Raw genomic sequence first — 12,001 nt, 5'->3', positions numbered from 1 at the left:
ATTGAAGTTCATGAGTTTTGGATTGTGAGGCTGCTAAAAAGGGTTCAATTTTTAGTCCATTGACAGGGCAGGGCTCAGTTTTGGACTTGAGCTCAAACTAATGGATATTGCGGGTTCTATGTTGCTTCTATTTCTGACTTTCACTTGGAAGGTCCTTGCACCATTCCCTGGGTACTCTTGATGTCCTTGGGACTACCCTGCAAGTCATTTAATTTGTAGTTAAAGTAATTCCTTCCACTGACAGGCTACCTGTTATTTGTTTTTCACTTCTCGTCTAACTTTGGTATATGAATTTTGAACAACTATGTCTTATCCTTCTCTCTTGATACTGGTCCCATGCCTGCCCTCCCACCAGAGATTTGCATCTAGAATCAGAGCAAATGCAATTTCTTTATCATTAGCCACATATGGGTAATTGATTTTCCTTGATTAATAGGTTACCATATATTTCCACAATCTCTATGAAAATCTATTTCCCTTTATTAACAAGGCCTGAATTAACAAAAGCTGTGAGCAGCCCAAGAAATGTTACCTGGTCTGGTATAACATATGATAGTTTCATTTGGTTGTACAGCTCACCACATTGAAACCACTCTCTATGTTTAGAATAAGCACTTATCATGGAGTTCCATTCAATTATATCTTTATGGCTGCTTTTGTCTTCATAAAAATGAGATATAGTTGATCATGTTGATTCCTACTTCACTAGGACCCTATTCAATTCAATTCAATTCAATACTTGAACTCTCTCTGTTTTCGGACAGGGTATGTTAATTTGACCTATGCCCTATAGCTTAATATTCTTTAATCTCGTTCAAGTATTTAGAGATTTTGGTGTTTTGCGTTCAGAAAATATCCTCCTAGCAAGGAGATGGATGCAAAGCTACGGGATGAAGAAGCTAGAAGGTGGCCTAAATTACTTATGGCATCTCAATGACCATTTAATCAGAATCTGTTGAAACCCTTACTATGAAAAAAGTTTACCAAAACGCTTAAATGTTGGATATGTTTTCACTATGTTTTACTTTAGTTGGCTCTGCCATCTGCCTTTGTCTCTATAATTACCTATTTTTCCATTTTATTTCTGTCATGTATTTGCTCATTTCACTTTTCTTCCTTCTTCATCTTCCTTTAGTTGTTTACTTGTTAGCATTTGTATTGCTTGAACATGCTTATTTAATTATCCTTCTCCATCTTTATTTTCTCCTCCTATTGCCTATGAATAATGTGATGAACTAATAAATCTATCAATTGGCATTATGGGGTAGATGTCAACTTTATATGTATAACAAAATCCATTTCTTGTCTAGTTTTCTCTTGGCTGCATGCATGCAGATGCAGTCTTTGTCCATGTATGATTGCAAAAGTCTCTCTCTCTCTATGTCTGGCTTTTTGTATTCTTTCTTCACTCTTACTAACTTATTTTGGTAGAAGGTTGTAATTATAGAAAGTGTATGCTCCTTAACTTATGCTCCAAATAATATCTATTGGTACAGAGCCAACTAGATAAGGAGTATACACTTTCTACTGGGAAATTGTAAAAGGAGCATACACTCTGGTTTTTCTCCTTTTACAATTTTTCTATGCTAAAAATAGCAACTTGTGCAAATAGGGTCAAAATCTATAGCCATGAGTGGTAGTGGATTGTGCATTTGTTCATCATCTCCTTCAAATAGTGATCCTCTGCAGTTTAATTTTTAACTGGATGAGATCTTATCCATTGAATATTATGTGTTTAATAGTTAACTAAATTATATACATACAATGGTTTATTCTCTCACCATTGGATTGAACTTTAGGGACATGCAGTTTGGGGTTCAACTCTTGAGAATCCTGGTCCAGTGAAACTTAAGTTTGTGGTTCCAGAATTCCACTTTTAGAAGGCTGCAATTTTGTAACCACCGAATTTATCTTTGGGAATTGCACACCTACTTGATTCCACTCTTATCTACTTGATTCTTAATTATTTGTTGGGATTTATATATCTTCTGTTTAGTTGGGTTCATTAAGTTTCTTTGTTGAAAGTGTTTTTGAAAGGATGTTTGGTCGAAAATATGAATGTGCATACTATCTGAAAATTGTTGAGATTTTTGTTTGACTATTGTTTACACCAAATTTTGGTAAACAAATAAGAGAATCCAAGGATCAATCTGGGGACTGGATTCAAGTCCTCTTGGGTTCTTCCGTGAAAATATTTTTAAGTATTGATTAGTAAAACTAAGAAATTTCAATGAGAAATGTAAACGAAACAAATAAATTCAACTAAAGTAAAGAACAAGTATTGAAACTTTATTTATGTATAGTAATCAAATCTAAAATACAAGAGTTGCACGAGATTCATACTCTTTTCCTCTAAGTTTGCTCGTAGTCATTGCGTTTGACTGTAAGCGTTTTGAGTACATTCGAGTAAGTAAATTCGTGAACCCCGATTCAATGTAAAAATCCACTATTTATAGACCTATAACATAACTGCTTTCTAACGGTCGACTAACGAGACAATTACAAGTGTCTTCTGGAGCACCTTCTCGCCTTACACGTGTCCTCCTTGCGTCATATCATCAATAACCGGCTCTTAACATCAAATCTTCTTATATCTCGAAGTTTAAAACTTTAGGTCGAACTCACAGATGCTAACTTCATCTGACACTTAATAACTTTGCATGTCTAATTCCTCATGCCTTCGACTTCCATCAGTCACAGTCGAATTATACCTTACAAGTCGAAATTATTTAAACTTGTAGTTAACAAATGCCCCCCAAAATATCATGTTTTTGACTCCTTATGTCATTATGAGAAAAATGATATTTTATACTGAATAATTTCAACTAAACACTAGGAGTCAGTTTATCCCTTTTTGTCTCTGACATATCAAAAGCCTTTTTTGTTCTTTATCCCATTAACTTTACCAGTTTTAGATGCTTCAATTCTACACATTTGGTTGTTTGCATCAAACATGAATTAGTGCTTTCAGTCCAATAACTTTCAGGATCAATCTGCACATCAATTTGTTAGAAAAGAATTTTCAGAATTCTTAAAGACTAAAGCAGAACAAGAGCTTCAATTACTCCCCAACAAGGAAACTCTTAGAAGTGTAATATAAAAATCATTCATGTGTAACAACTTCAGCATTATGATAGTTGATTCATGAAAATGTTTCAGAGCATTTATGGCCAAGTGGTTTAGATTTTAGAATTTGATCATTTTTGCCCGTACTCTTCTAATAAAAAGTTGAATTACAACACAAGGTGGACTTGTGCATTGTCTATGCTTCAAGCCTAACACTGTCTTGCATGAGAGGATGTGTTAGAAGTATAATTTTAACACCATCTATATGTTTTCACCTAAGAGTTTAAATTTTTGAAATAGTTAGTTGATGACATAAACCTACCGTCACAAAAAGTTGCTCCAAGGCAGGGCATAGTTTCAAGAAGCAGAATAAGGCATCCATGTTATATTCATCCTTATAACTGTCAATCCACCATAATTCTCTTAATTTATAGAATTTGAAACTTCCAGCTATAGGAGAAACTGATGGCCATATTAATTCCTGCAAGAAAGACATTGTGGAGTTATATTCTTTAAGAATGAGAGACATGTTGAATATGCTTTTGGTCATCACTTATCAACAAGTCATAACTCATAATCTTATGTCCCTAAATGACGTCTCAATTTCATGTCCCACCAATAAAATTTTGTCATTTCAATTAAAAGAGACATGCAATTACAAACTCAAAAGATGGTTTCTAATTGACATATATCAAAGTTTTGTTGGTGGAACAAGAAATAGACGCACCTTAGGACAGAAGATTTCAATCCATCATATATATTTGCATAAAATTCATTGCTTCAAGTTCTCAATGTATGAAAAAAGATAAAAATAAGCAAGATAAATGGACAGGTTCTTACCTCAAAAGTCCATTTACAAAGTGTGAGAACTTGAGAGTTCTTTATTGTCAATAGAGTTGCATCAAAATCCCTAGTCTTGAAATTTCTGCAGCTTGGTCCCAGTCTAAAATCAAGCATGGCATCACTCAGGTTGAAATGATACTCAGGCCTAATCAAAGGAAGCGGTCCACTTATTTGAAAAGATTTGAGTTTGGAAGTTCTAAGGTGAAGAGACTTCAATTGTAAGCAATCCCAGATGGTTAACTTTTGCAGCTCCGATGCAGAGTCAATGCTCAAAGATTGCAACCCACTACACTCAATAATGACAAAATTCTCAAGATGCTCTAAATTTGAAATGATGGTGGAAGCTACCCCACTTGTCAAATAGCTTCTTGACTTCAAATAGAGAGTTTTCACTGAGATGTTGGAGGTAAAAGATTGCATTTTACTGAGCTTGAACTGCAATTCATATTGAATTTCAATAAGCTCTTTCTTCCAAGTGGAGAAATCCAAAAAAAGCTTACTGTTGTTTGCAATTGTTGCCATGACTATTCTACCTCCACCAAAGTGAAATTGAAGCTTTCTTGGATGCTTCAATGGATCAAGCTCCTCAAAACGCTGTAGAAATCCAGCAACCACCTGAGTGATGTTTTCTTTAGTTCCATGTCTAACAAGAGCTTCATTCCACAGGTTCCTCCACCTTGTAGAGAGAAAGATGGTTTCAAGTGCAGATTCATTTGGAAGAAAAGAAACAATGTGCCTCATAATTTCATTTGGTAAATTGCTGAATAGATCCTTTGCAGTGTTATCTTCCATATTAGAATCTCCTGTTTCTCGATATGATTTTGCTTGGACTTAGAACAAAGATGTACAATGAAGGACATTTTCTAACTTAAAAAAGTCAGATCTTCACTTTACAAGACACTTAAGTTTTGTAATTTATTCAGGAAACTTTGTTAGTCTATGCTTCACTATAAATTTGCTTCTTCCTCTTTCTCTGCTTCGGTTTACCAAAGGGGGTGAGGTCGACCTTCTTTCGATGGTACCTTTTCTGTCTAGTTCGTTCTCTTGGTCAAAAGCCACAACTACTCCTTAGTGGCCAAGAATAATAAGAATAGCCCGGGATGAGTGAGAGCTAAAAGAAAAGCCTAACGGGAATTTCCGATCTTCTCTTGATAAAAAGATCATATCAACACCAAAGACAGATCGTAGTTACGAGAATAAAGGTATGCCGGTTGATGCATATAGTTCATTCTAGAAGTAGTTTGTTAACCGAATTGAATTGTTCGATCGTGGTACTTTTGCTTGCTATTCAAACACATTGTCGAAAGGGGAAGATCGAATTAGCTCTGGTTCAAGAAGCCTAGCCTTCTTTCTTCGGAATTATACTGAACGGAGTCGATCCACGACTAACAAAGTTTCCTCCACAGATTTTCAAACTTGAACATCTTGTAAAACTAAGTCTTGACTCATCTAAGCTAGAAGATGACCTATTAGGCTGTTTGAAGAACCTGTTAAATCTTATATGACTCAGTATATAGGATAATGCATTTGCCGGAGAAAGTTTGCATTTTCAAGCTAGAGAATTTCTAAAGCTACACCTATTGCCAAAACTTATAAGAGAAGTGACCCATAAACCTATTGCCTTAAGGTTTTGGGTTAAGATGTGGTGTCCCAGATCTCCTTGGTGTCTCCCCTCGGACTTGGCCCATGGATCCTCGTCGTGACTCTCCCCAACAGTTTGAAGATGTGTTGGGCCCCCAACGGCATGCAAAGGTCGCCTAGCGCCCATGGCAGTTTCAGAAACCTTCCTTTGAAGTAATTGGCTGTTCAGCACCCTGTCACATGACAATATACTATAAAAAGGCCATTTCCAGATTTGGACAGCCATAACTTGATCATACTTCGACCTATCACTTGGAAACTTAGAGAAACACTTGAGAGACAAGGATACAGGCTTAGGAAGCTAGAGAAGAGGCTTGGGTATCAGATTCGACGGCGAGACATCGCGACGGTTTCAGTTCTTCTCATTCTTCATCTCTATTTGTAAAGCTATCCATGAAAATGGTTAGCTAGTCTCTCTTTTGTTGAGATTTGATGTCGTTTGTAAGGCCCAAGTTTTTAAACTTATGCCAACTAAATAGAATCCTATTCACGATTAGGGTTGATGTATCGTGAAGGGAAACCTGAACTAGAGTTTACCAAATGAAATAAATTTATGAAGGAGAAAGTTCAGGAAAAGTCAAAGGATTGTATCGAAGTCGATTTAAGTTATAGACCGATCGTTAAACGCTTAAACCTAGGTCAGAAACCCTAGTATATAGCTAGTTTTCACTTATAGGCATGATGGAAGTTAATTCAAAAAATCTTCAGAGAAATGTGAGAACTTCTCTTTTTCCATATATCACAATCGTTTCAAGGCGAAACTCTAGGATCTACGAACGTCCGATTCCAATCATCGGAAGTTTGCCGAAACTGAAACCCTGGTATTTCAAAACCCTAGAATCACCCGACTATGAGGACTTTTTCTATTCGGAACATCAAATGAAGATTCTACACGCGCACACCCATTTCTCTTGATGATTTCAATCTTTCTTCAGAATGAAGTTTTCTATTCCGACATCCGATGCAAAAAGTAACTTATCGGGTAAAATAGTTTTACACCGACTTCGCATTAGTTACCAAAAATACAAGGAGACCTCATTTTAGTTTTGGAATTCTTTCGCCAAAACATATCTTAGAATTCACGGAGAATGAAGCCGGAAAAATCAGATTCGCGAAACTTTCATTTTACCGCGTTTTGCCAACCTCTATATATAGCCAAGAAATGAGAAAAAAATCACAAAACTCACCCAAAAACCCATTCAAGGCCGCGAGTTTCACAAGGGAAGGAGGAGGAGAGATTTTCTTCATTTCTTGCTTGATCGTCGATTAATCAGTTGCTACTTCAAGGTTTCGAGGTATAGTCGCTAATCCTTACCTCTGATCGCTTTTTCCATAGCTTTTCTGTAGACTTTTCTGAGCTGATAGTTTTGAGGTTTTTGCAAAACTATCCTGAATATTTCATTTTTGATTCTAAACATCTTCCTTACGTGCCCAAGATCACTTCTGCCGGTTTAGTTTTTTCGTTATGTCGCCGAAATTCCGCCGGAATCAATTTATGCCTCAAATATCCATTTTTGGAGTAAAGCTTCAACCTTTGGGCTGAAAACTATCGCCTTAGCTTAGTGCTAGTAGGATTAGTTGTCATAAACGTCGTTAGTGACGTCCCCATCCAATTTGCTTTTCAAAATTTCAGTTTTGAATTTCTGAGCCGAAAATATTGACCAAAATACCCCTGCGACAGTTTTTGATCCGATAATTTTTCCGAGTTTAGAATACCCTTAGTTATGGCTAATGATAGCATAGGAACCAAGTTTGATCGAAGAAAAATCGAGCCCCACAATTACCAAAAGTGGCCGAGCCCTTTAGGGGGGGGAGGAGGAAAATTTCCTTTTCCGAAAACTTGTCCTTTCGCGCTAGATTATCGTACCTCGGAGTATATACTACTTCGTGTAACCTTAGTGAGTATTGATTACTGAGTTTCTGATAGTCTTTGATGGAATTCTGTGGTTTTACTCTAAAGGTTCTTTTGAAGAATTTCCTGAAGATCAAGGAGCTCATTGTGAAGGAACGTTTGAGGAGAACGCTGGAATAACTATAGGTAAGGGCAACTTACCTTGCTAGTTAATGCTTTAGGTGTCGATGAATTCGACCTGATTTATTGTTTATGCACTTGTTCGTGTTTGACTGGTAAAATGTTTTCTGAGGCTTCGGCTGACAATGTAGATGATTCATCTACTGAATGCTTTTGAGATTGAATTTCATGCTAAGTGCTAAGTGGGTAATTTAGGATGTGTGGTGCATGCTTTATATGCTAAGTGCTACGTGGTTATTGAATAATATGTGGATATATGACATGCTGGTTGATTGGGCTGAGTTATTTATGCTTTTGCAATGAAATCTGAGATTCTGTGTAGTGAGAATAGCGGGCAGGTCATGCCGATTTTATTTTGAGAGTTTTGAGAAAGTTTGATAGGACGAATGAGATTCGAGCCTTGTATGGTTTTAGTGGATCGAGACATTCTCTGGAGTCATTTGGGATTAGGAGATCCCGAGAACTTATAAGATTTGCGATAAGATAAAGTGGAAACTATTTTGTAAGGAAAACTCATAAGACATTAAACAACCTGTAAACCTTTTAATAATGATAATAATCTCGAAAGAAAGCTTAGGAGTCAAATCTTAGTTTTTGGAAAACGAGAAGTGTCGTCGGATCCAAGTGTTGAGATATTGAGAGGTTTTGAGTATGTTGATACTCTTGTGCTCTGGGAGCAGTTGTGTTGTTGGGCTATCTGAGAGATAAGCCGGGAAACGGGTAGTTTCCGAGCATGTTGATGCTCTTTGCTCGTTGAGCAGTGTTGACCATCGGATAGAGATGAGTCGGATGATTTGGAGATCATCATGAGATACAGTTTATGCCTTCGGGTACAGTTTATGCCTTCGGGTAATTCGGACATCGACGGGGGATATGATCGACCGTGAGGTTAGGATCGACCTGTTGATTGTCGGGCATAGCGGAGGGAAAAGTCGACCCGCAGGGTTAGGACTGATCTGGCTATGTCAAGGTTGTAAGTGACACCCGAGGGTTATGGTCGACACAATGCCAGTGTTAGGACCGACTCGATCGTGCCCAGCCTACTTCTTCCGGAAATCGTCGAGATTGACGCTGCATTGACATATCATGCACTCTAATTATATTCGTTGGGGATTTGGATGAGTTGATGTTGATAAACATCGTTATGTGTTTTGATGAGTAGATGTTGATAAATATCGTTATGTGCTTTGATGATTGAATTGTACTAGAGATTTGATAACATGCTATGTTTAAACCTTAGGGTAGACAATGCAGAACTTATATGTATATATACAACATATATATATATATATACCCCTTATACTTTACCTGATGTCTTGTATTCTCCATACTGTATTCCGTAAGTTGACCCTTACACGTGCTACCTGTGTTTGGGGGGCTATGTATGCCCTTTTTGTCAGATGTCATCGGTGGATTCTTTCGTGATTCTTCGTCGTTCGGGGAAGACCCAGAGCGAGATGACTACTACTGAGCCTTCGACGTGGACCCGGACTTCATGCATGACCAGATGAGAGTCGATGATGGAAGTATGGGGGATGGGTGTTTAGAGTCTACTAAGGTTGGGTGTTAGTGTCATAGCTCTGACTTATTCTTATTTTTGAGGGCTTGTGTTGCTGACACTTGACCTATCATTTTGGGATTGTACATTTTGCCTACGGGCGTTACATTTTTCTACTTTCCGTCACTGGAGGTTACTCGTGACGAGGTCGCTACTTACAGCGGTGGATGTTATATATATTGTATATTAGTTCTGTTGCCTTTCGCATTTGGGTTTTATTGATTTCAGTCTTGTTTATATTATCGACAAAAAAAAAAAATATTTACGTTTTTCCGCATTAAGTTTATTTTGGTTACTAAAGTGACGCCACCGAAATCGGGGTGTTACATCGTTGTATTATACTTATGTGATTCTATTAAATATAAAGCATGCTTCTTTTTCTATGATTTAGTGGTTTTCTCTTTATCTTCATGCTGTATCTTAAATTGATCACCTAGATATTTTGCTTGATTCGACTTGTGAGCGAAAGCTACAATGTTTTGAGTCTGAATTAGAGTTAATCACGTAATAAGCCTAAGTGCTAGACATAAAGTTAGGTTTGTTAGTCACTTAAACACCTAAACTTCATGATGACTATCTTTCTTAATCATGCGAGACATCAATGTTTAGGATTAGAAAGTTATTGTTATCCACTCATGCGAAACATCGATGAAGTAGGGTTGAACTGGTGTAGATGAATCATATTCTTAGGCTTGGTTTGTATTTAAATCACTAGAATGCACATAGATCATTCAATGAAGTCTAATCTCTAGCAAATTCTCACACTTGTTGTTTCTCCATCACTTTATCTGTTTTTTTTTTTACTTTCATGTATAACCAATCAATCTCTTATGAATCCATCATTTAAGTTTGTCAACTATTGAACGGGATAGTGTTACACCTCCCTATGGATACGACAAACCTTTTTCCTATACTACAATTGAGTCTTGAGAGATTTAAACGTAGAGTGGTAGAAAATCTTTCATCAACTACCATATATAAACAAAGATTGAGTCTTTATTTTTCATTATCATCTCATATATCATTATCACCTTCTTTAATTACCACTGTTATCAATTGAATACATACAACCAACCCCACTTTAATTTCACTCCTTCTTCATCACGTGATTTTTAGATACACCGTGAAAAACCACGGTGGACAGACACAAAAGCTAAAAAAAGTTGTTTTTGTCCATCATAATTTTTGTTCACTACCGTATATCCAAACATATGTATTTATTTCTAATCTTCATGTACATAAACACAAATCACTATTGGGCCAAATAAAGGAGATGGTTTAAAATTTGGGGATAAAACTCCACATTGGGCTTTAAAGAGCAAACCACAAGTGAGTTGGACATCACACTTTCACCAAAACCCTTAAGGCAATGGGTATATGGGTCCTCACACTTATAAACCGCTCAAAAATATTCTTATTTTCAATGTGAGACTTACTCACACTTGATACACAACAATCTCTCCCTCAAGTGTGAGTTCATCTCAAACGAAAGTTGGACTTGAACTCAAGCGTAACCTCAAAGGCCGTCATTTTGGGCTTTTGCTCCTGAGTCTTAGAGGCCCATTGTCAAACAACCATCAGCTCTGATACCAGTGTTGGGCCAAGTAAATGGTCAACCAAAGGAGATGGTTTAAAATTTGAGGATAAAACTCCACATTGGACTTTATATAGCAAATCACAAGTGCATCAGACACCACATCTTTCACCCAAAACCTTAAAGCAATGGGTGTATGAGTCATCTCACTTATAAACCACTCAAACTTATCTCTATCTTCAAATATGAGACTTATTTACACTTGATACACAACAATCACCATGATACTATTTGCTTCCATACATTTTTATATGGAAATACATTTTTATATGGAAAGACAAGCAGGGGAGCATGGGAATGAGCTCCACTAAAATTTTGGAAAAAGAAATTGGCCCTACCTTGCAGAATCTTAAATCCATTTAATTCATGGAGATGAGTCCATGTGTTTCACATGTGCCTTTTAAATTCAGAGCATGCATTTCATGTCATGTACCCAATCATACTTAGTTTCAAAAGTAAAATTATTAGTGCTCACATGTTGATTAGTGGGTGTAAAAGTGGTGGCATTCTCTTCAATGATATCGTGATTACGTTTTTCCTAATCAAAATGTCCCACTTAGTGAGTTAACAAAAACATTCACATGTATTTATTGGTATTTTAGTGATAATTAATTACTACTTTCATTACATATAACTGTACAAAGAGAGAAAAAAAACACATATCAAGAAGTGCAATTAATTTTGTTAATTTTCATAAAAGTATTATTTGTTTTCCTATTTCCTATATCACCTTTTAGAATGCATTTTATATTTCCTTATTTATTGTTCATGCAAGGATAATTCTTAGAAAAACATCATTTAATGTTTTCTTGAAACTCTAAGTGAACAGATATATAGAAATAAATTTTTTTCTTCAAAATTGACAGTTAATAAGGAACGGAGTACTTTTAATTTCATGAGTTGTCTTGTGAGAAATAGTAATTGTTGGACCTTCCTCTCATAATTCAAATTCAATGGAATGTGTCTTCGTTCTTGTTGACTTGTTACATACCCAAAATGGTTGTATTTTACCATTGAAATGAGATTTTTTTAAATGACAATGATGCTTGCAAATAAATGTTAACACTTTGGGATAAAAATAAATGAAATTCTTATAGATTGAGATAAAAGTACATTCATATTGCATTCAACCGGTGTTTAAATACAGGCTAACATGTTCAATTTACAAAACCCTAAGCCTCTTCTTTCGGCTATGAGTCCAATATGCAGGAAACTAGTTCATCTTGTTATCTCTTTGACTATCTTAGTGAGCCCCTTTAGCAATACA

At 36.3% G+C, this 12,001-nt stretch overlaps 1 protein-coding gene across 1 annotated transcript; it reads right to left on the bottom strand.

The window, feature by feature from the left end:
- Positions 1–2,888: 2,888 nt before the first annotated feature.
- On the bottom strand, positions 2,889–4,701 carry LOC130717371 (F-box protein At2g39490-like). Its single transcript, XM_057567583.1, has 3 exons — positions 3,907–4,701; positions 3,389–3,547; positions 2,889–2,993 (listed from the first exon to the last, which is right to left on the bottom strand). Exons 1-3 carry the CDS (start codon positions 4,699–4,701, stop codon positions 2,889–2,891), a joined length of 1,059 nt encoding a protein of 352 aa, XP_057423566.1.
- Positions 4,702–12,001: the final 7,300 nt, after the last annotated feature.

This window comes from Lotus japonicus, chromosome 1, assembly GCF_012489685.1.
Source record: "Lotus japonicus ecotype B-129 chromosome 1, LjGifu_v1.2".
NCBI classification, from domain to species: Eukaryota; Viridiplantae; Streptophyta; class Magnoliopsida; order Fabales; family Fabaceae; genus Lotus; species Lotus japonicus.
This window is presented reverse-complemented; position numbering and strand designations above follow the sequence as displayed.

Bases quoted from the DNA above. Each gene is read 5' to 3' on its own strand.
- LOC130717371 (XM_057567583.1), bottom strand. From the start codon at position 4,701: ATGGAAGATAACACTGCAAAGGATCTATTCAGCAATTTACCAAATGAA. The intron at 3,548-3,906 runs GTAAGAACCTGT...TCTTTCTTGCAG, and splicing joins TTTGTAAATGGACTTTTGAG to GAATTAATATGGCCATCAGT. The intron at 2,994-3,388 runs GTAGGTTTATGT...ATTGATGTGCAG, and splicing joins TGGAGCAACTTTTTGTGACG to ATTGATCCTGAAAGTTATTG.